The sequence below is a fragment of the Balaenoptera musculus genome, chromosome 5, assembly GCF_009873245.2.
Source record: "Balaenoptera musculus isolate JJ_BM4_2016_0621 chromosome 5, mBalMus1.pri.v3, whole genome shotgun sequence".
NCBI lineage: Eukaryota > Metazoa > Chordata > Mammalia > Artiodactyla > Balaenopteridae > Balaenoptera > Balaenoptera musculus.
Window position 1 is genome coordinate 64659236 of NC_045789.1, and position 22894 is coordinate 64682129.

Below are 22894 nucleotides of genomic sequence, written 5' to 3' on the forward strand. Positions count from 1 at the left end.
TAAAGCCACTTTGGAAAACAGCTTGGCAGTTGCTCAAATGGTTAGTTATAGTTATCATATGAATCCTGGTATATGTCCAAGATAAATGAAAACACAGTGTATACAACATTTGTATACAACTTTTTGTGTATCCACACAAAAAGTTGTATACAAATGTTCATAGCACCATTATTCATAACAGCCAAAAAGTAGAAACCACCCCAATGATAAAATATTTTCTATCCATAAAATGGAATATTATTCCACAATAAAAAGGAATAAAGTATTGATACATACTACATAATGGATGAACCTTGAAAACATTATGCTAAGCTACGGAAGCCAGACATAAAGAAACACATACTGAATGATTCAATTTATATGAAATGTCCAGAGTAGGTAAATCTAGAGATAGAAAGTAGATTAGTGGTTGTCTAGGCCTGAGGAGGCTGGGGGAAATTAAGAGTGGCTGCTATTGGGTACAGGGTTTCTTTTTGAGGTAATGAAAATGCTCTAAAATTGACTGTGGTGATGGTTGAACGAGGCTGTGAATATACTAAAACCAAAGAATTGTACACTTTAAATGGGTGAATTATATGGTAAAGTGAATATCTCAATGAAGTTGTTTTACAAAAAAAAGATAATGCCCCTCCACATGAAGGACTTCCTATTGAGATCAGAGGTTGGTTCTTTTCTATAAAGAACCAGATAATAAATATTTTAGGCTTTGTGGACCATACAGTTTTTGTTGCAGTTACTCAACTCTGCCACTGCAGCACAAAAAAAGCTACACAAAACACATAAACGAATGAGTATTCCAATGAGTATTCCAATTAATGAGTATTATCAACAATGAAATCTGAGTTTCATAATTTTCATGTGTCATGAAATATTTTTCTTTTGATATTTTTTCAATGATTTTAAAATGTAAAAACCATTCTTAGCACACGGGCAATACAAAAACACAGCATTCTGGATTTGGCTCATGTGCCATTGTTTGCCAATCCCTGATCTAGATTCAAAATAGTCATGTCACAGGAAAACATAAAAAGACCTCCCCTTTTCTCAATAAATTATCTTTTAAAAATAAGTCAATTAAGTCAATACGTACTTTTAATTTTTCTTTTAAAGCTTCTTTTTCTGCCATAATCCTTCTTAAGTCAGATAATGCAAGTTCTTTTTCCTTTTCCATAAGACTAACAGTATTATGGGAGACTGTGGTTTGGGTAGATTCTTGTCTGAGTGCAGATAATTCTTCCTGCGCCTTAATGTATTAAAGATATAAATTAAAAAACATTGGATATGCTCCCAGTTAAAAAAAGGCAAACTAAACATATGCTACTTTTGCTCTCTTCCCAAATGCCACCAAAATGAGAGTAAAAGGATTAATGTAATAATAGTAACAATAAAAACAAAGGACAAGGAGATTGAGGGAAGTGCCAGCCACAAAATTTGGGAAACCAAATAGCAGATGAACAACTAGTAATTAACTAAGCAGTCCCAAGAAAGCAGAAATCTAAGCCAACAGTGGGAAAAGCCCAATTTGTACTGCAGAATCCCAAAAAAGCACCAGAAGTGAAAACGGCTTTTTCAACTTGGCCTCTTAACCTGTATGTCCTTCTCTCCCTCTCAAAATAGCAGTAGGATTTCATGGGAGATTGGTATGGGAACAAATTTTGGTGATAAACACCATGCTTTGCTCAGACTCACCTTGCCCTCTGACAACTGAGGCTTTATAATTAGCCCAAACTGTACTGAATCTCCCCCCATCCCTAGAGGCTAAGTCCTTAATATCCAATTAGTGAGTGCTACCCACTGTTTCATAGACATATCCCAACATGTCTGAATCCCAAGGATACACTTGGCTCAGAGTCAGGCTGAGACTCATTCAGTAGTTTTAGAAATAGGGAATTATCCCTAACTGACCTGACCCGTAGATAAGCTAGAAAAGAGGAAGAATAAATATGAAAAAGCAATAGAAAGCTCTGCTTTGGGAAAAGGATGATAGCAGAAACTATTACTTATTAATTCTAACTGTGAAGGAAAATCACTAAGGTCCATATATTACAGTAATTTAAAGGATATATACTGGTACCATTACAGTTAACTGGTGCTATATAATCTGTTGGCTTAATTATAATCAATATCTTACTTCATTATATAAGACACTTAGTTTATCTCTTTCTGCTGTCAATAATTTAACATTGGACTGTATATCCTCCATATGTTTTTCAAATCTTTCTAGCATATGCTGAAGTTCATCTCTTTCTCTTGTGATCAGATGAATTTCTGAGTTGTAATCACCCTGAAACATAATTCAAAAACAGAAGTTATCATTTGTTATAATTATCACCATTTGGTTGCCACAAGGATGCTGATGATGAGACTGACTGAAAGATGCTAACAGACAAAAAGAACACAACTTCTTTAATGTAATTAAGGAACACAATATTTAATCTATAAGGAGAGAAGGAGAGAGAGTGCTGGCAGTACTGGGGCAAATTTTCTGGCCTTCAAGTTCCCAGCAAGGGACCCAGTTGCCACTGATACTACTTGATCAGATTCCATGAGATGTTTCAACTGTCATTCTCCCTGAGTTGTTTATACTGGTGGTAACTAAAGAATAATCCCGAGACCAGAAGCATGTAGCATCTGGGAACTTGTTAGGCATGCAAGTTTTGGGACCCACCCCAGACCTACTCAATCAGAAACTTTGGAGACAGGGCCCAGTAACTGGTTCATCAAGCCCTCCAGGTGATTCTGATTCATACTGATTGTTGGGAATCCCTAGTTTATAACCCACTCCAGGGGAGGAATTAAGAGGGTATGTGTATAGCTGCTCATCCAGTACAAGTAACTGTACAGCCTAGCACATTCCTCAGTGTCTTCTGTGACTGAATCTAAGATCAATTTCCCTAGCACACCAACCCCCAACTATCCCAGCTTCAAACCTATGTGAGGTCTATTTTTGCAATCAGATAAATATAAATATTTCTCTTTTTTTAAGATTTCTTTTATTATTTATTTATTTATTTTATTTATTTTTGGCTGCATCGGGTCTTAGTTGCGGCATGCAGGCCCTTCGCTGCGGCACGCGGGATTCTCTACAGTTGTGGAGTGTGGGTTTTCTCTTCTGAAGTTGTGGCGTGCAGGCTCCAGGGAGCGTGGGCTCTGTAGTTTGCGGCACGCGGGCTCTCTAGTTGAGGCGGGCGAGCTCAGTAGTTGTGGCGCGTGCAGGCTTAGTTGCCCTGCGGCATGTGGGATCTTAGTTCCCCCGACCAGGGATCGAACCCACGTCCCCTGCATTGGAAGGCCGATTCTTTACCACTGGACCACCAGGAAAGTCCCAATATAAATATTTCTACCAGACGGTGTACATTAGGGACGTTCACTGAATAAGCAACTACTTCCAACATTTCTAAAACAAGATTATGCCTATTATTCCAGTACAATTCAAAAAAATCCACTATCTTCATAGCTATTGTAGAAAATAAATATGGTAAATGTAGACTTGGGATCTGTGGTATATTAATGTTCAAGTACTAAATGCAGAAGCTCCAGATAGTGATAATCTGATAATTTGGTACACTGGGAAGCATCCTGATCTATGTTATTCAATATCTACTGTGCACATACCATGACCAATGTAGACTTGGTAAATGGTAGATATCTGTGAAGTTCCCTTCACCTGCCACTTGGAAATAAGTTATCCTCTTGGTTAAACAAGCAAAATCAAGGCATAATGGATGAGATTAGCTATCTGGACACCTTAAAGGACAAAATGTATTATAGGACAAAAGCAATTAGGGTGAGGACTTAATCAAGATTTAAATAACGATAAAAGAAAATCTGTAACTTAACAGTATCTAAATAAAAATATCTTACAAAAAGGAGATGGGCTGCCTATGTTTTAGAAAAGGAGAGCTCAATGAATAAGGATTTGACAGTCTATTTTCATTACTGTCTAGGTCTCAGCTTAAACGTCACTTTCTCTAAGGAGTCCTTCAAGATTCTCCAACCTAATTCAGATCTCCCTCAATGTACTCTCATAGCATTCTGAATCTTTCCTGTATTCTTTCCTCATTAACACTTACTATACATGAGATTATAAAGTTATTTACATGATTGGGTGTTTAATGTGTCTTTGCCACTAAAGTGTAAGCTCTATCAGGGACACAGTAGGTATCTGGTCTTACCACATCTTCAGCACCTAGCATGGTACCCAGTAAAATGAATGAATTCCCTACTTTTCCAAATATATCTTGTATGTAGGTATTTATATTTGTGTTAATAATTCCCTTTTACTACTCCACTGTTCCTAACACACACACACACGCATGCACACACAATGCTAAAGACTGTGAGGATAGGAAACAGGTCTTCTTTATCTCATATTCTGGGTGTCTCATTCATAGTACATTCTCAGTATATGTCTACTGAACCGAACCTAATTTTCTACCTAGACCTGATGTGCTTTGAACCAGCAAATAATAAGGAACTGAAACATTTACTAGGAACTAGGTGTTATGCTGAACCCTTCTACAAATTATCTCACGTAACCTTCACAAGAGGCTGTAGTTACTTTCCTCACTTTGCAAATGAGGAAACGTGAAGTTAGGTAACTTGTCTAAGGTCATAAAGCCAGTGTGCAGAGTTGAAACTTCTATCAGGTTTCCAACTCCAAAGCACTTTCCGCTACACTATACTCAAAACCCACATTTGGAACCCTAGTGAGTACAAGGTGAAAGAGGACAGTACCGTCCCTACACAGACAACAGAGAATCAATGGGTGTACTGTTGACAAAAATCATTGATATTAAAAATGTCAATATTTTTCTGAGTTGCTGCAATCCCAAGAAACTCTGCCTAACAATTTGCCATAAAGCAGGGGTTGAAAACTCACAGCCTGGACCTAATTCAGCTTTAGAGAGGTCTTTGTTGTCTGCCAACAAGTGTTTCTAAACACGTTTAAAATACCAAATTTTAGGTGGGAATTTACTCTAGTTCCCAGCACTCACAACTGTCTTATACTCCATCCATTTCACTCATGTACATCACCCATTATTCCCTACCATGCCTGCAATTTATTACTGGGACTTTAAAATGCTATCAATGTCCCAACTTTCTAAACTTTAGAAAGTAAATTCTTTATCTATGTCAGGTAACATTAGAACATTTCAAGAAGTAAATAAGTTGAAGGGGGGGAAAGTCTCTCCTAATTTCACCAGTACCTTACCAGTATATCTCAATTTGTCTTTCAATTATGAATTCACACCAAGCAAACAAATCAAATATTTAAAAGCGTTGAGGTACTTATCTACTCAGTTCTATTTAATAAATACTTGATTAAACTCATCAACCATCTTGTAGAAGATTGTCTGACACAATGAAGGCGATCAATTCAGTGATTTTTCCTGATCCCTAGGTATATATGGAGCTTGAAAGACAACTCAGTACACATAAATTAACTTACACTGTATTTTCCACCAATTCATTGTGCTTGTAACAGACAACATAGCATAGTGTTTAAACTAAACTTTGTAAATCAAATTCAGTCACTAGCCAATGAGGTTAAAAAACAGTCTAATCAGAAAATGACTCAAAACCATTTGACAATGGACAGAGATCTTCAGGAAAAAGATGACATAATTGGTTAATAGAGCCAAGTCTGAAATCAAATGTTCTGAGTTTTAATGATTTTACTCCCAACTTCCCCTAATTTTACCTAGTGTGTAGACAACGTTAGGGTCACATAAGCCTCCAGGACTCCTATAGCTCCAAAGCTTAAAATAAAGAAAAATCTAAAGAACCCAAATGATATTCATAAAATGTTGAAAATAATTAAGACCTAAAATAGAGATACCTGCTTTTAATCTCTTATAAATCATGGTTAACTTAAGTAATATATGTCTTTAGACCACCGAGTTGTAAATGTGATTGTAGTGGACAAATGGGATGATCTGTCCAGCACTCACGGACGTTTTGTACCTTCCCCTGTTGCATAGTTATCATGGAAGATGACTGGTCTGTACAATGTGGCCTGGCTTTCTGACTGGTCCAAGGCTGCGAATGGCATGAAGCCATATAAACAAAGCCACTCTGCTTCAAGAGACAAAATGCATCTGATACAGAAAGAAAAGGATAGAAAGAGTGGAAATGTCCAATAGCACGAGTTCCTGGTTCCAGTTTCTGGAAGCTCAGATGCCCCCGCACTCCTCCCATATATATAATGAGCTATTCAATCTTTCCTTAATTTCCAGGAGTCAGTATGCTTTGCTTTGTTCTTAAGTAGTTTTCCTAATTAATTCAGTGTTCCTAAAGTACAGGTCATGGAGGAAAACAAAAATCAAAATTAAGAAAGACTTCTTAAAAGCAAGTAGAATAACGTTACATTTAATACAATAATAAACCATAAAACTTTGCTCATAAAGACACTTTCTTGCCTTATCAATTACTCTCATAAAGAGATATTACCTTTTCTAGTGTCTTAAATACTGGAATTTTTTCACATGTAGAATGACTTCGAGAGCAAGATCTTCGCTGTATTAAATGTTGGAGTCTTTCTAGCTCTTTCTTATAAAAATCTCGTTCATCTTCTATACCTTTCAGAAATGTATCTAAACGAGAAGGTGACTTGTCTCGTCGTTTTATTCCATGTTCTAGCCTCATCCTCTCAACTTCCAAAGTAAGTTCTTTTTCTGCAAATTAAAGTATAAAATGTTAAAACAATGTTGCATATAAAATGTATAATCAGCCAAATAAATTATATCAATAACTTTTACAATGTAGGTTACTAAAAATCATTAGCTTTTTCGTATATCACCTATAACTGCCAGATATCAAAGAGGTAAATGCTGAAAGGAAAAGAGAAAAATAACAAAAGCAAAAATTAAAAGTTTAAATAAAATCCAATAAGTCAAAGTCCTCTGCTTTTACCATATACAAGGATAGGTACTATTTAGTACTACACAGTAGTACTGAAGCAGTAAATCACCACATGGTACATTATGATGACCTGAAAATGCACTAAAAGAAAATTTACCTGTCAACAATTGATCATAATGTGGGCAATTTTAACATTAAGCTTGAATTTAATATAGTATATACACAAAGAGGTCAAAACAACTAGTCTTTCTTCAAATAAACACAATTATTAACTTTTACCATAGAAACCACCTTTTCAGGAGTCAAAAGTAGCCTAATACTGGCAATTTCATATAGTTCAATTTAACTGATATTCTTTACAACTCTAAAGCATGAAATGATTTTCAAGACATTTTCTGATTCACTTCCCATCTTTTCTTTCATTCATTCCACAGATAATTATTGAGTATTTACTATATGCCCAGCAGGAGGTAAGGATACAAGTATGAAAAACATAGCCAAAGTCAAATAATTATTCTAGTTGTAGTAGGACAAGAGCTACAGAAGAACAGCATGCAATGCAATCTGGAGGATGAATAGGGGAATTCATTCTGAGGAGTGACCAGAGAGGTAAGAAAGTATGAGAGTGGAAGGAACAGGCAAATGTGTTAAATGCTAAGTCAAATAAATTGATGAATGGAAAGTGTCCACTGCATTTACCATAATGGAGGTGAGTGGTGACCTTAACAAGAGCTGTTTTATTGGTGATGTGAGGACAGAGCCAACTGGAGCGGACTGAGGTGCTAAAGGGTAGTTGGTGATCAAGCAGAAAAGTAAAGATGACTTTTTAAGATGTTAAAGCTATGATGAGAAGGAAAGAGTGGCTAGATAGGAATGGGTACAATTTTTGCTTTCAGAATGGGAGAAGGGTAAGCACGTTTGAATACCAATGGGAAAAAATAGTACAAAGGCTAAAGTTAGGAAAGGAGATAATTAATATGAAAGCGTTTTAAAATTAGAGAGAATGGGATCTAGAGAACAGATGGAGGCAGTGGCCTTTCATAAGAGGTACATGTAACAGGAGGGAAGATAAAGACGGATAGGTTCAAGACCTGGGGACAGGAAACCGACGGAATGCCTCCCTGACGGCTTCCATTTTCTTAGGGGAAACCAAAGGTTAAGATCATCCTCTTAGAATGGGTTTACTGAGAATGAAAAACATTTGAAAATGTTCCCTGCAGAGACTGGGCAACTAAGCAGTAAGAAATATAGAGTAAGAGTTCCATACATCACTGAGGGGGTGGGTGCTGTGGTTTGGGACCATATAATTTACGGTGCCATCAATACTATCGGGTGCACACGCAAGGAGTGCTTAGCTGCTCGTGTGTAAGTGTTTTGGTTGATCCATGGCTAGGTTTTGGGCAGGGGGATGTATTCAAAACACAAAGAAACGAGGGAGTTTCAGGTATCTGAAAAATTACACTGAAATGGCAGGATAGAGCTAGCATGAAAGGAAGTAAATTGCAAACTTTTATATGTAGGTCTAAGCACTTTAATAATATATTTAACCCATTTAATCCTCACAACAACCTTTTGGGTTAGGTGCCATCATTAACCACATAGATATGGAAACTGAAGCAATGTTAAGTAACATGCTCAAGTCATACAGCTGGTAAGTAGAGAAGGTCAGACAGATAATCCACACGAATGCTGAAGAGCCTAGGATATAGCTTCTTCTTAAAATAGCACACTGGCTTTCTTTCACTACATGGAGTTTGATGGCACCAGGCTTCCACACTTGCCATCCCCTCTGCCTGGAAAATTGCCCCAGATCTTCATATGGCTGGTGTCCTGTCACTAAGCCCTTGGATCAGTCGATCTCTAGCATACCCTCCCGTTGTATTTGAAAACCCTTATCACCTAAAACTAACTTCTTCACTTATGTGCTACTAGTTTGTCTCCCTAACTAGATTAAAGCCGCCACAAGAGCAGGGGCCTTGTGTGTCTTGTTTACCATTATGTACCCTGGCACCAAAACCGGTTCATAAACACTTGTCAAATGAATGAATGAACAAATGAATGAATTCTTACAAGTTCCTTAAACCAACTCATTTAGGATGGGGTACCTGGCAGAAAGCCTATTTCAAGTGTGTGTGTGTGTACTTGAAGATGATAAAACTGCATTTACTTAAAAAGATTCTATACTTCAATTTTCCACTATTTCAGAATGGTCTTCCACGTAGTCTTAATTAATTCTATTATTGCATGCCTCAAAGAAGGATATATGTACATTAACAAATATTCAACCGGGGTTCCCTGTACCAACTAGTCAGAATGTAAAAGGCCCCTGTAAGGTCCTTGAGACAGAGAGGTTTTCTACTGTATCTCAGTGCCTACTCTGGTTTCTGATACACAGCAAGCACTCAACAAATATTTATTGAATGAATGAATGAAAGATCATCTACTACTAAAAATAATACATTAAGAGGAAATCACAATCACTTTTTAAGTTATCAACATTTTATATTTTACCTGTAACTGCAAAACTTTCAATTTTTTTGTTAAGTCTTTGCTTTTCTTGTTCAAGCTGATGAACAACAGTTTCCAGGTCTGATTTTATAAGGAGTTCATCACTCAGTCTCTCCTTTTCTTTATGACATAAGTTTAATTCCTGAAAATTTTAACACTATAATTAAGATTTCTAGCAACTTTATAGATACTATAGCACTTAAAATAGATATTTGTAAGCACATTTATTTAAGAGTAATTCACATACACACTTTTAGTCAGTCAAATATATATGGTTTCAATGAAAGTTAATTATCAATTGTGGCTAAAAGCAACAATAAAACCCCAATTCAACAATGCTCCTTCTAAAGTAGTAGACTATTGGATTTTATTTTCTTTTAATTTGTTTAGCATATTGTCTTTTTAAAAAATGAGTATGTACTTGTGCAATAAAAAATTTTTAAGTTTTTTTTATGTTTAAAGGAAAGCAGAAGACAGTGCTCTAAGACTACCATAGGTATCCGTAAGTACAAAGGTTTCTCTCTCAGCCTCATCTGTGCAATGAGGATAAGACCAGTACCTGGACACTGAGGATTCATCTATGAATGGATGACTCTATGAATGTGAAGCACTCTATACAGTATCCGGCACATGGCAAGTACTTAATAACTGTTAGCTAATAATATCATTAGTATTTACCTTAAAAATACATAAAATGTAGTACCAATGGAAAAAATAAGAAGGTCAGAAAGTACAGCAACATCTTGCTGTCAGGCAACAATACTGAAACTAGGTCAGAGTTCTGAGACAAGCATTATGAATCACATATAACTGTATACAGTGTGCATACAAACAGCAGTGAACAAACAGCAAAAATCCCTGTCCTCACGGAGCTTACACTGTAGTGAAAACATCACCAAAACATTTACTTTACATTTATTGACCTCACTGGAGAATTTAAAAATATCTATGAAACTCAAGAGTAGAGAACATTTAGCAGGTTTAGCTAATTCAATTATTCAATATTGAGCTGAACTGAATACCTGCAGTTGAATAAAATAGGAAGCCATTGTGATGCACTGTTAATAGTGAGCATATAAAAATCAACAAGTATTTGAACACCTACTATGTGCCAGCATATCACAAATGGCTTTGTTTTTTAATTTGCCTTATGACTGCCACCAGAACATTACAGCTTGACTGTAAAAAGAGTATAAGTAATAAGAAAACTTGGAAATTAGTATTAGTCTTTGCAATATTAGTGGAAACTCATCCAATTTAACAGGCTATTAAAAAAAATTCTTAACAATCTTTTGGATGACCACCTAGAAGTTTCTACCTGTAAGCAAGACATTCTTTCTGCCAGTTCTAGGCTCTAAGACTATATGTTACATCTAGGTTTATGCTGGGATGATTCCTAGTTTTCTCATTTGAAGACCACCAGAACAAACAATATGACTAGTAAAATGGTTTGTAATACCAAACAAAATTATTAAAAGACGATTGAGTGCTTTTAATAAAAGTCAACAAAATTTTACGAAGTAACTATCAATTTTTAGTTTAAATATTAGTAAACTGACAAGTCATGAAGTCATTTAAAGAATATAAAATTCCTAACAGGTTTTCCAAATTTGAGTGTAACTTGCTACCTATTATGTATGATATTAAAGAATTATAAAAATATAAATGAAACTAAATATATATATACAATGGAATATTACTTAGCCACAAAAAGAAGTAATGATACATGCTATGACATGCTTGAACCTTGAAAACATTGTGCTAAGTGAAAGCCAAACACAAAAGGTCACATATTATATAATTCCTTTTATACAGAATATCCAGAATAGGCAAATCTACAGAAACAGAAAGCAGACCAGTGGTTGTCAGAGGCTGAGCAGAGGAAAATGAGGAGTGGCTGCTAATGGATATGAAGTTTTTTTCTGGAGTGATAAAATGTTCTGGAATTAGACAGTAATGAAAAACACCACTGCACCTCCTATCTTCCTCCTCACTCTTTTGCCCACGCCAGCCTTGCCAATGGCAAGTTAAAGACTGACCAGACAGCCCCTCAGGGAGTGGATACAAAACTGCGGGAGCAGAGTAGCAATGAGACCCCTGAGAGATGAAGATCATTTTAATACCTTAAATTACTTTCTCACATTTTCTAAGAAACTAGTTCATTCATTTTAATCTCCGATGCCTTTATCTTATTCTGCTTACACTTTAGATAGCTTTCTATTGTCCACTAGAATAAAATCCAAACATCCTGCCACGGTTTAGAAGGTCTTCCATAACTTGGACAAACTATGGTTGCACTACTTTGTGCCTATACCAAAACCGCTGAATTGTTCATTTAAAAGAGTGAATATCATGAAAGGTTAATTATATCTTAGTAAAAAAAAAGTAAAATAAAACATAAAAATTTTCTTGATGAAAACGCTGGCAATTCAACATAACAGCAGTCCCCAACCTTTTTGGCACCAGGGACCGGTTTCGTGGAGGACCATTTTTCCACGGATGGGAGGGGGGGAATGGCTCAGGCGGTAATGCGCGTGACGGGGAGCAGCAGATGAAGCTCTGCTCGCCCGCCGCTCACCGCCTGCTGCGCGGTCCAGTTCCTAACAGGCCACGAACCAGCACCGGTCCACGGCCCGAGGGTTGGGGACCCCTGCAATAAACACCTACTTACCAGTTGAAGTTTTCCCATTGTTTCTTCAAGATTCCGCATTTCAGATAGCTTTTGCTTAATCTCTTTCTAGGAATAAAAAGCCTATTAGGTAAATACCTAAAAGTCAAGAATACTTATCACTAAGTCACAGTGCAAATGAGACCAAGCCATTTTTCGAGCAGTTCATGTTCCCTCTCACCAGTGAGATCTGAGGTGTTAGCCAGCCCTAACCCTCAGTTTCAATGAGGAGGAGGCAAAGTTTAGGTTTCTCTTTAATTTCTTGGTATCCTGAATGCTTACAGGGACCTATCTGTAACATGTGAAACGAGAGGGCTACTTGAAAATCTTTTTCTATCTGTATACTTGTAGGACTTTCCTTGACCCTTGATTTTTAGGATTCATCTTGTGGCCCTGTCATTTCCTGACTTTCCTATCTTTGCTTTCTCACCACCTGCTACTACCAACCTGGATCCTCTATACAGGATCCTCTGAGAGTGCTGAATGCCAAGGTTAAAATATTATAACCTAATAGGAATCTTTTATTGAGCCAAGTTGTCATTCTTGATTACTGCCAATGGGACACGTGAAGCTGTGTTCAATATGTTGTATGCACAGCACAGAATATGCAAAAGGAAGTGGAAAAGGAGAGGAATGAGATACAGGAGTGCTGCAATGAAACTAAAGCCACAAAAGCAAAATTAAAACCGCAATAATTATGTTCTTCATTTTCAAGACTGTCTTGACTATTCTGGGTCCCTTAAGATTCCACATGAATTTTAGGATTTTTTTCCTATTTCTGTAAAAAATGCCATTGGGATTTGGAGAGGTATTACACTGAATCTGCACATTGTTTTGGGTAGTACGAACATTCGAGCAGTATACAGTCTTCCAATCCATGAACACAGGATATCTTTCCATTTATTTCTGTCTTAATTTCTTTCAGCAGTGTTTTATAGCTGTCAGGGTACAAGTCTTTTCCCTCCTTGATTAAGTTTATCCCTAAATACTTTATTCTTTTTTTTTTTTTAATTAATTTATTTATTTTTGGCTGTGTTGGGTCTTCGTTTCTGTGCAAGGGCTCTCTCCAGTTGAGGCAAGTGGGGTCCACTCTTCATCGCGGTGCACGGGCCTCTCACTATCGCGGCCTCTCTTGTTGCGGAGCACAGGCTCCAGACACGCAGGCTCAGTAGTTGTGGCTCATGGGCCTAGTCGCTCTGCAGCATGTGGGATTTTCCCAGACCAGGGCTCGAACCCATGTCGCCTGCATTGGCAGGCAGATTCTCAACCACTGCACCATCAGGGAAGCCCCCTTTATTCTTTTTTGATGCTATTGTAAATGGGATTATTTTCTTAATTTCCTTTTTGTATTTTAATTACTAGCATATAGAATTGCACCAGGTTTTTATGCAATGATTTTGTATCCTGCAAGTTTGCTGAATTTATTAGTTGTTTGGTTTTTTTTTCCTTTTTAATGGAATCTTTAGGGTTTTCTACACATAAGATCATCTCATCTGGAAACATAATTTTACTTCTTTCTTTTAATTTGGATGCCTTTTATTTCTTTTTCTTGCCTAATTCCTCTGGTTAGGACTGCCAGTACTATTTGAATAGAAGTAGTGAGAATGGGCATTCTTCCCTTGCTCCTAACCTTAGAGGAAAAGTTTTCAGTCTTTTGTCACTGGGTATGATGTTAGCTGTGGGCTTTTCATAATATGGCCTTTATTATGTTGAGGTAGTTTCCTTCTATTCCCCTAATTAGTGGAGGTGACACTATAAAATTAACTCATATTATTCAACTGATGTAAAGTAGTGATCTTCAAACGAGGTTATACTCATTCCTGGGATAACATAAAGACTATCCAAGTATTATGTAAAACTATCATATATATATATATATATATATAAATGATATATTATTTACAATATATATTATATATATATGTATATATAGTTTTAAGGAATCAATATCTGGATGCTTAATTTGCACATACAGTCCTTCTTAAAAATTATCTACCTGAGAACTTGCTTGTGCTCTAGGTATCATGTGAGTTCTTCTTTCCCACCTCCCCTTCCACAACTGCCTTTTCCCCAATTTTCAAAAGAAGGGCATGCATCTAATGTAATTCTATCTCTACTTATAAAAAACTTCTGAAGCCCAGACAAAAAGATAACCTGAAATGTTGGAGCTGGCCGAAGCCTTTGATTAAGACACTGTTTTCTCCCATTATATCTTACTAAGAGATGTATTTCCAATAAAATTTTACTTTTTTATTTAATAAGTATTTATCAACATTTGTACTATAGTTGTCACTTTGATCCACTGATTACTAATAATTATAATGATAACACTATTTAGAGGAAAATACTAAATACTAACACTCTGAACCTTACAGTCGCAGGACATTTTTTAAAATAAAAAATTTCAATTCATGTATTTTTTTAATTGCAGAGACATTTGATATGAGTTATTATAAAAAGATATTCAAGCATAAAATATGTTAAAATAGGATAAAATTTTGTGAGGATTTCAAGAACGGTCATTTGGATTATACTGGCTATATTTAAAAGAATGATATGACAGTTTTAAGAGATCAATACTTAGAATTGATTAGAAATTACATCCTTTGCATCTATTTAAACTTGAAGATGAAAAATGTTAGCTATCAACTTAAAAATGTGCAAGGACATACACAGTTTCGAAAAATACCTTTAAAGGTTCATGAGCACAAAGTGACTTAGAGGACAAACTTCAGAAGCCTGCTCACAATGCAGAGATAAAAGGACAGAGGTGAAAATCTTGTAGGAAAAGAGGATAGAGTCTGGAGAGCTGTCCTAAGAAGAGATGTGCTTCAGAAAGACAAACAACTAGAAAAAGGGCAAGAATTTAGGGGATGTAAACAACACCTTAGAAAAACGTGAATCAAAAAAACAAACCAAAAGGCCCGAATAGGACATCAAAAGGTCTCAAGCTCACCATACTCCAGAAGAATTAATGAGCATCTCCACAACATAGACACACCTTTGCTTCCTCAAGTTCTTTGTCGGCAGTCTCAAGCACTTCTTCTTTATGTCTTTCCAACTGCTGTGCTAACTGGTCAATTTCAGTTAATTCCTGGCAGAGTTTTTCATTTTTGTTACTTAAATTAACAACTTCAGTAGTTACTGTTTCCTTGGTTTCCATAAGCTCTTGTATATGCTTTTCCAGGTCTTTATTAGCTTGCTGAAGAAAGTCAACCTAAATTGAATTTGTAATTCATAAGGTATATAAATTGGAAAATTATTAAAATACTGAACTTCCAAAATATTTCAAAATACTATATTTTTTAAAAAACCAAAAGTTAAAACCCCAGCTATTTTACATTTGCAAACTTATACTGTTTTGATTTGCAAAACTGACAATGTGTGGTTTAGTAAAAATATATATCCACTGTCTTCAATTTTCAAGCATGGAAGGAAAGGATAAGTAAGAAATCTGTGTGAACTTTTTCCCAATACAGAGTTTTAAAAATATGACAAGATTATCACTACGATGATAATATTAGTCTAGAGTGCTGTCCAATATAGTAGCCACTAGCATCCACACATGGCTACTGAGCACTTAAAATGTGGCTAGTCCAAACAGAGATGTGCTATAAATATAAAATACAAACAGGATCCCAAAGACTTAGTACAAAAAAAAGTAAAATGTTGCAATGATATTTGACAACATTGATTACATATTGAAATGGTAATATTTTAGATATATTTAGGTAGATACATTATTAAAATTAATCTCATCTGTTTTCTTTTTACTTTTTTAATCAGGCTACTAGGAAATTTTAAATTACATATGTGGCTCATATCCTATTTCTATTGAACAGCACTGCTCGAGAGCTACTGCTGATATTTGGGGCTTACTCTATTCTGACTGCAGTCTAGGCAGCAGTGACATCTAAATTTCTGAAGGTCATGGAAACAACCTAAATGTCCATCAGACGAATGGATAAAGAAGTTGTGGTATGTATATATATACACACACACACACAATGGAATATTGCCTAGCCATAAAAAAGAATGAAATAATGCCATTTACAGACACATGGATGGACCTAGAGATTATCATACTAAATGAAGTAAGTCAGAAAGACAAATACCATATGATATTACTTATATGTGGAATAAAAAAAAATAATACAAATGAACTTATTTACTAAACAGAAACAGACTCATAGACATAGAAAACAAACTTATGGTTACCAAAGGGGTAAGGGGATGGAGGACGGATAAATCAGGAGTTTGGAATTAGCAGATACAAACTACCACATATAAAATAAAGAACAAGGTCCTACTGTATAGCACAGGGAACTATATTCAATATCATGTAATAAAACATAATGGAAAAGAATATGAAAAAGAATACATATATAATATGTATAACTGAATCACTTTGCTGTATACCAGAAACTAACACACATTGTAACTCAACTATACTTCAATTAAAAAACAAATAAATAAATTTCTAAAGGTCATTTGTCATGCTTCATAGAAGTCTCTTGTTCTTTCACTCTTAGGTCAAATGCATGACAAGGGAAACCACTACATAGGTAAGTGAAAACTATATGTTTAATTTTTATATTTATTTTAAAAAATCATCTTTTTTATATTATAAAAGAAATACTGTCATAAAAATTTTGAAAATGGAGAAAATCATAAAGAAGACTATCCCATCACACAAAGATAAACTTTGTTAGTGTATTTTGATGTATTCTCTTCTAGTGTTTTCTCTCTGAATGCATACACACATTATTTTTCTGTGTTCACCAAGTGTTTAAAAATTAAAAATTTTTTTATACAGCAAGTTCTTATTAGTCATCAATTTTATACACACACTTTTTTTTTTAAAGCAAATTGAAGGTAACATTTTACCTATGGTTTATTCTCTTCTTTTAAATATTTGTCATTATGGTGTATATATTCCTACCTCATTAAATATTCTTTAAAAACATGCTTTTTCAATAGCTGCACCCAATTTTGGATACTTTGACTCTATCAAATTTTTTCCACTGTAAATAATAGCCAAGCAAACAACCCTGTCACTTTCACAAACCAACAGACCATTATAAACACTTATGATTTTATATGCTCAGTGAAATAATTATAAAAGTCATTACCTGAATATTTAAATGAGCAATAAGCTTTTCGTTGGCTTTATTTCTAGTCTCCAGAGAAAGGATATCAGGGGAGCGACCCCCATCCAATGCAACCGACAGTCGTTCTATCTCTCGTTCTCTTAGTTCAATCTGAAGACATAAAGTCATGCTATCATTTTAAAAACTCGGGTTTTAAACTGAAATGATTAACACTGGATAAACATTTATTTGGATATACTTCCATTTTTCTTAGGTCCCACAATATATACAAAAGATTAACACTCATATATATACCCACACATAAATGGGATTATGAAATGAATTTATGCAGAGCAAAAATATACACAGAAAATATCAACCTAAGAATTGTCAACATAGGTTTCATAAGTATTTTTATTGAAGAGATTCTTCCTAATTTAATTTTTTTGTTTTGTTTTTTCCTCCTCTAAGAGTAGGCAATGTTTATATAAAAAGAAACTACTAACTACTGGAACTGAGTCTGAACTACTTCACTGCCTGGTGGAATAAATGTGGGATAAACAAATGAATGTAAAACACAAAGGAAAGTGATTTGCTACTGAAACTCAATATTAAAAGGGATATGAGGCTGGAGTGAATTTAATTAATTATCTATTATTTAGAAAACAACAGACTATGATTAAAAACATCACTACCAACCACGAATTCACATACAAGAATCTGGAAAAACCGGAACCTGAACCAAGATGGCGGAGTAGAATGACGTGCTCTCACTCCCTCTTGTGAGAACACCAGAATCACAACTAGCTGCTGGACAATCATCGACAGGAAGACACTGGAAGTCACCAGAAAAGATACCGCACATCCAAAGACAAAGGAGAAGCCACAATGAGATGGTAGGAGGGGCGCAATCACAGTAAAATCAAATCGCATAATTGCTGGGTGGGTGACTCACAGACAGGAGAACACTTATACCACAGAAGTCCACCCACTGGAGTGAAGGTTCTGAGCCCCACGTCAGGCTTCCCAACCTGGGGGTCTGGCAACGGGAGGAGGAATTCCTAGACTTCCAGACTTTGAAGGCTAGTGGGATTTGACTGCAGGACTTCGACAGGACTGGGGGAAACAGAGACTCCACTCTTGGAGGGCACACACAAAGTGGTGTGCGTATCGGGACCCAGGGGAAGGAGCAGTGACCCCAGGGGAGACTGAACCAGACCTACCTGCTAGTGTTGGAGGGTCTCCTGCAGAGGTGGGGGGTGGCTGGGGCTCACCGTGGGGACAAGGACACTGGCAGCAGAAGTTCTGGAAAGTACTCCTTGGCGTGAGCCCTCCCAGAGTCTGTCATTAGCCCCACCTAAGAGCCTACCTAGGCTCCAGTGTTGCGTTGCCTCAGGCCAAACAACCAACAGGGAGGGAACCCAGCCCCACCCATCAGCAGTCAAGCAGATTAAACTTTTACTGAGCTCTGCCCACCAGAGCAACAGTCAGCTCTACCCACCACTAGTCCCTCCCATCAGGAAACCTACAAAAGCCTCTTATATAGCCTCATCCACCAGAGGGCAGACAGCAGAAGCAAGAACTACAATCCTGCAGGCTGTGGATCAAAAACCACATTCACAGAAAGATAGACAAGATGAAAAGGCAGAGGGCTATGTACCAGATGAAGGAACAAGATAAAACCCCAGAAAAACAACTAAATGAAGTGGAGATAGGCAACCTTCCAGAAAAAGAATTCAGAATAATGATAGTGAAGATGATCGAGGACCTTGGAAAAAGAATGGAGGCAAAGATCAAGAAGATGCAAGAAATGTTTAACAAAGACCTAGAAGAATTAAAGAAGAAGCAAACAGAGATGAACAATACAATAACTGAAATGAGAACTACACTAGAAGAAATCAATAGCAGAATAACTGAGGCAGAAGAACGGATAAGTGACCTGGAAGACAGAATGGTAGAATTCATTGTTGTGGAACGGAATAAAGAAAAAAGAATGAAAAGAAATGAAGACAGCCTAAGAGACCTCTGGGACAAAATTAAACGCAACAATATTCGCATTATAGGGGTCCCAGAGGGAGAAGAGAGAGAGAAAGGACCCGAGAAAATATTTGAAGAGATTATAGTCGAAAACCTCCCTAACGTGGGAAAGGCCACCCAAGTCCAGGACGTACAGCGAGTCCCACATAGGATAAACCCAAGGAGAAACACGCCGAGACACACAGTAATCAAACTGGCAAAAATTAAAGACAAAGAAAAATTATTGAAAGCAGCAAGGGAAAAATGACAAATAACATACAAGGGAACTCCCATAAGGTTAACAGCTTATTTCTCAGCAGAAACTCTACAAGCCAGACGGGAGTGGCATGATATACTTAAAGTGATGAAAGGGAAGAACCTACAACCAAGATTACTCTACCCGGCAAGGATCTCATTCAGATTCAATGGAGAAATCAAAAGCTTTACAGACACACAAAAGCTAAGAGAATTCAGCACCACCAAACCAGCTCTACAACAAAAGCTAAACGAACTTCTCTAAGTGGGAAACACAAGAGAAGAAAAGGACCTACAAAAACAAACCCAAAACAATTAAGAAAATGGTCATAGGAACATACATATCGATAATTACCTTAAACGTGAATGGATTAAATGCTCCAACCAAAAGACACAGGCTTGCTGAATGGATACAAAAACAAGACCCATATATATGCTGTCTACAAGAGACCCACTTCAGACCTAGGGACACATACAGACTGAAAGCGAGGGGATGGAAAAAGATATTTCATGCAAATGGAAATCAAAAGAAAGTTGGAGTAGCAATACTCATATCTGATAAAACAGACTTTAAAATAAAGAATGTCACAAGAGACAAGGGAGGACACTACATAATGATCAAGGGATCAATCCAAGAAGAAGATAGAACAATTATAAATATATATGCACCCAACATACGAGCACCTCGATACATAAGGCAACTACTAACAGCTATAAAAGAGGAAATCAACAGTAACAAAATAATAGTGGGGGACCTTAACACCTCACTTACACCAATGAACAGATCATTGAAAATGAAAATAAATAAGGAAGCAGAAGCTTTAAATGACACAATAGATCAGACAGATTTAATTGATATTTATAGGACATTCCATCCAAAGAACAGCAGATTACACTTTCTTCTCAAGTGCGTATAGAACATTCTCCAGGATAGATCCCATCTTGGGTCACAAATCAAGCCTCAGTAAATTTAAGAAAATTGAAATCATATCAACCATCTTTTCTGTCCACAAAGCTATGAGATTAGAAATGAATTACAGGGGAAAAAACGTAAAAAACACAAACATATGGAGGCTAAACAATACGTTACTAAATAACCAAGAGATCACTGAAGAAATCAAAGAGGCAATCAAAAAATACCTAGACACAAATGACAATGAAAACACGACGATCCAAAACCTATGGGATGCAGCAAAAGCAGTTCTAACAGGGAAGTTTATAGCTATACAAGCCTACCTCAAAGAACAAGAAAAATCTCAAATAAACAAACTAACCTTACACCTAAAGGAACTAGAGAAAGAAGAATACACAAAACCCAAAGTTAGCAGAAGGAAAGAAATCATAAAGATCAGAGCAGAAATAAATGAAACAGAAACAAAGTAAACAATAGTAAAGATCAGTAAAACTAAAAGCTGGTTCTTTGAGAAGATAAACAAAATTGATAAACCTTTAGCCAGACTCATCAAGAAAAAGAGGGAGAGGACTCAAATCAATAAAAGTAGAAATGAAAAAGGAGAAGTTACAACAGACACCGCAGAAATACAAAGCATCCTAAGAGACTACTGCAAGCAACTCTATGCCAATAAACTGGACAACCTGGAAGAAATGGACAAATTCTTAGAAAGGTATAACCTTCCAAGACTGAACCAGGAAGAAACAGAAAATATGAACAGACCAATCACAAGTAATGAAATTGAAACTGTGATTAAAAGTCTTCCAACAAACTAAAGTCCAGGACCAGATGGCTTCACAGGTGAATTCTATCAAACATTTAGAGAAGAGCTAACACCCATCCTTCTCAAACTCTTCCAAAAAATTGCAGAGGAAGGAACACTCCCAAACTCATTCTATGAGGCCACCATCACCCTGATACCAAAACCAGACAAAGATACAAAAAAAAAAGAAAATTACAGACCAATATCACTGATGAAAATAGACGCAAAAATCCTCATCAAAATACTAGCAAACAGAATCCAACAACACATTAAAAGGATCATACAGGGCTTCCCTGGTGGCGCAGTGGTTGAGAATCTGCCTGCCAATGCAGGGGACACGGGCTCGAGCCCTGGTCTGGGAAGATCCCACATGCCGCAGAGTGACTGGGCCCGTGAGCCACAATTACTGAACCTGCGCATCTGGAGCCTGTGCTCCGCAACAAGAGAGGCCGCGATGGTGAGAGGCCCGTGCACCGCAGTTAAGAGTGGCCCCCACTTGCCACAACTAGAGAAAGCCCTTGCACAGAAACAAAGACCCAGCACAGCCATAAATAAATAAATAAATAAATAAATAAATAAATCAACACATTTAAAAAAACAAAAAAAGGATCATACACCATGATCAAGTGGGATTTATCCCAGGGATGCAAGGATTCTTCAATATATGCAAATCAATCAATGTGATACACCGTATTTACAAATTGAAGAATAAAAACCATATGATCAACTCAAAAGATGCAGAAAAAGCTTTTGACAAAATTCAACACCCATTTATGATAAAAACTCTCCAGAAAGTGGGCATAGAGGGAACCTACCTCAACATAATAAAGGCCATATACGACAAACCCACAGCAAACATCATTCTCAATGGTGAAAAACTGAAAGCATTTCCTCTAAGATCAGGAACAAGACAAGGATGTCCACTCTCACCACTATTATTCAACATAGTTTTGGAAGTAAGTCCTAGCCATGGCAATCAGAGAAGAAAAAGAAATAAAAGGAATACAAATCGGAAAAGAAGAAGTAAAACTGTCACTGTTTGCAGATGACATGATACTATACATAGAGAAGCCTAAAGATGCCACCAGAAAACTACTAGAGCTGATCAGTGAATTTGGTAAAGTTGCAGGATACAAAATTAATGCACAGAAATCTCTTGCATTCCTATACACTAATGATGAAAAATCTGAAAGAGAAATTAAGGAAACACTCCCATTTACCACTGCAACAAAAAGAATAAAATACCTAGGAATAAACCTACCTACGGAGACAAAAGACCTGTATGCAGAAAACTATAAGACACTGATGAAAGAAATTAAAGATAATACCAACAGATGGAGAGATATACCATGTTTTTGGATTGGAAGAATCAATATTGTGAAAATGACTATATACTACCCAAAGCAATCTACAGATTCAATGCAATCCCTATCAAATTATCAATGGCATTTTTTACAGAACTAGGACAATCTTAAAATTTGTATTGAGACACAAAAGACCCCGAATAGCCAAAGCAGTCTTGAGGGAAAAAAACGGAGCTGGAAGAATCAGACTCCTTGACTTCAGACTACACTACAAAGCTACAGTAATCAAGACAATATGGTACTGACACAAAAACAGAAACATAGATCAATGGAACAAGATAGAAAGCCCAGAGGTAAACCCACGCACCTATGGTCAACTAATCTATGACAAAGGAGGCAAAGATATACAATGGAGAAAAGACAGTCTCTTCAATAAGTGGTGCTCGGAAAACTGGACAGCTACATGTAAAAGAA

General features: G+C 36.4%; 1 protein-coding gene across 6 annotated transcripts in view; it reads right to left on the minus strand.

The window, feature by feature from the left end:
• CEP135 (centrosomal protein 135) overlaps positions 1-22894 on the minus strand; it is a 76509-nt gene that overhangs the window by 39401 nt on the left and 14214 nt on the right. For 4 of the 6 annotated variants that reach the window (XM_036854026.1, XM_036854021.1, XM_036854027.1 and 1 more), the window contains 7 exons: positions 17173-17301; positions 15042-15257; positions 12044-12109; positions 9376-9514; positions 6454-6677; positions 2132-2284; positions 1091-1243 (listed from right to left, as the gene is read on the minus strand). In XM_036854026.1, coding sequence (XP_036709921.1) covers positions 1091-1243; positions 2132-2284; positions 6454-6677; positions 9376-9514; positions 12044-12109; positions 15042-15257; positions 17173-17301 — 1080 coding nt within the window. The remainder of the gene's footprint in view (positions 1-1090; positions 1244-2131; positions 2285-6453; positions 6678-9375; positions 9515-12043; positions 12110-15041; positions 15258-17172; positions 17302-22894) is intronic. The other 2 variants (XM_036854022.1, XM_036854024.1) reach the window with 2 other exon arrangements.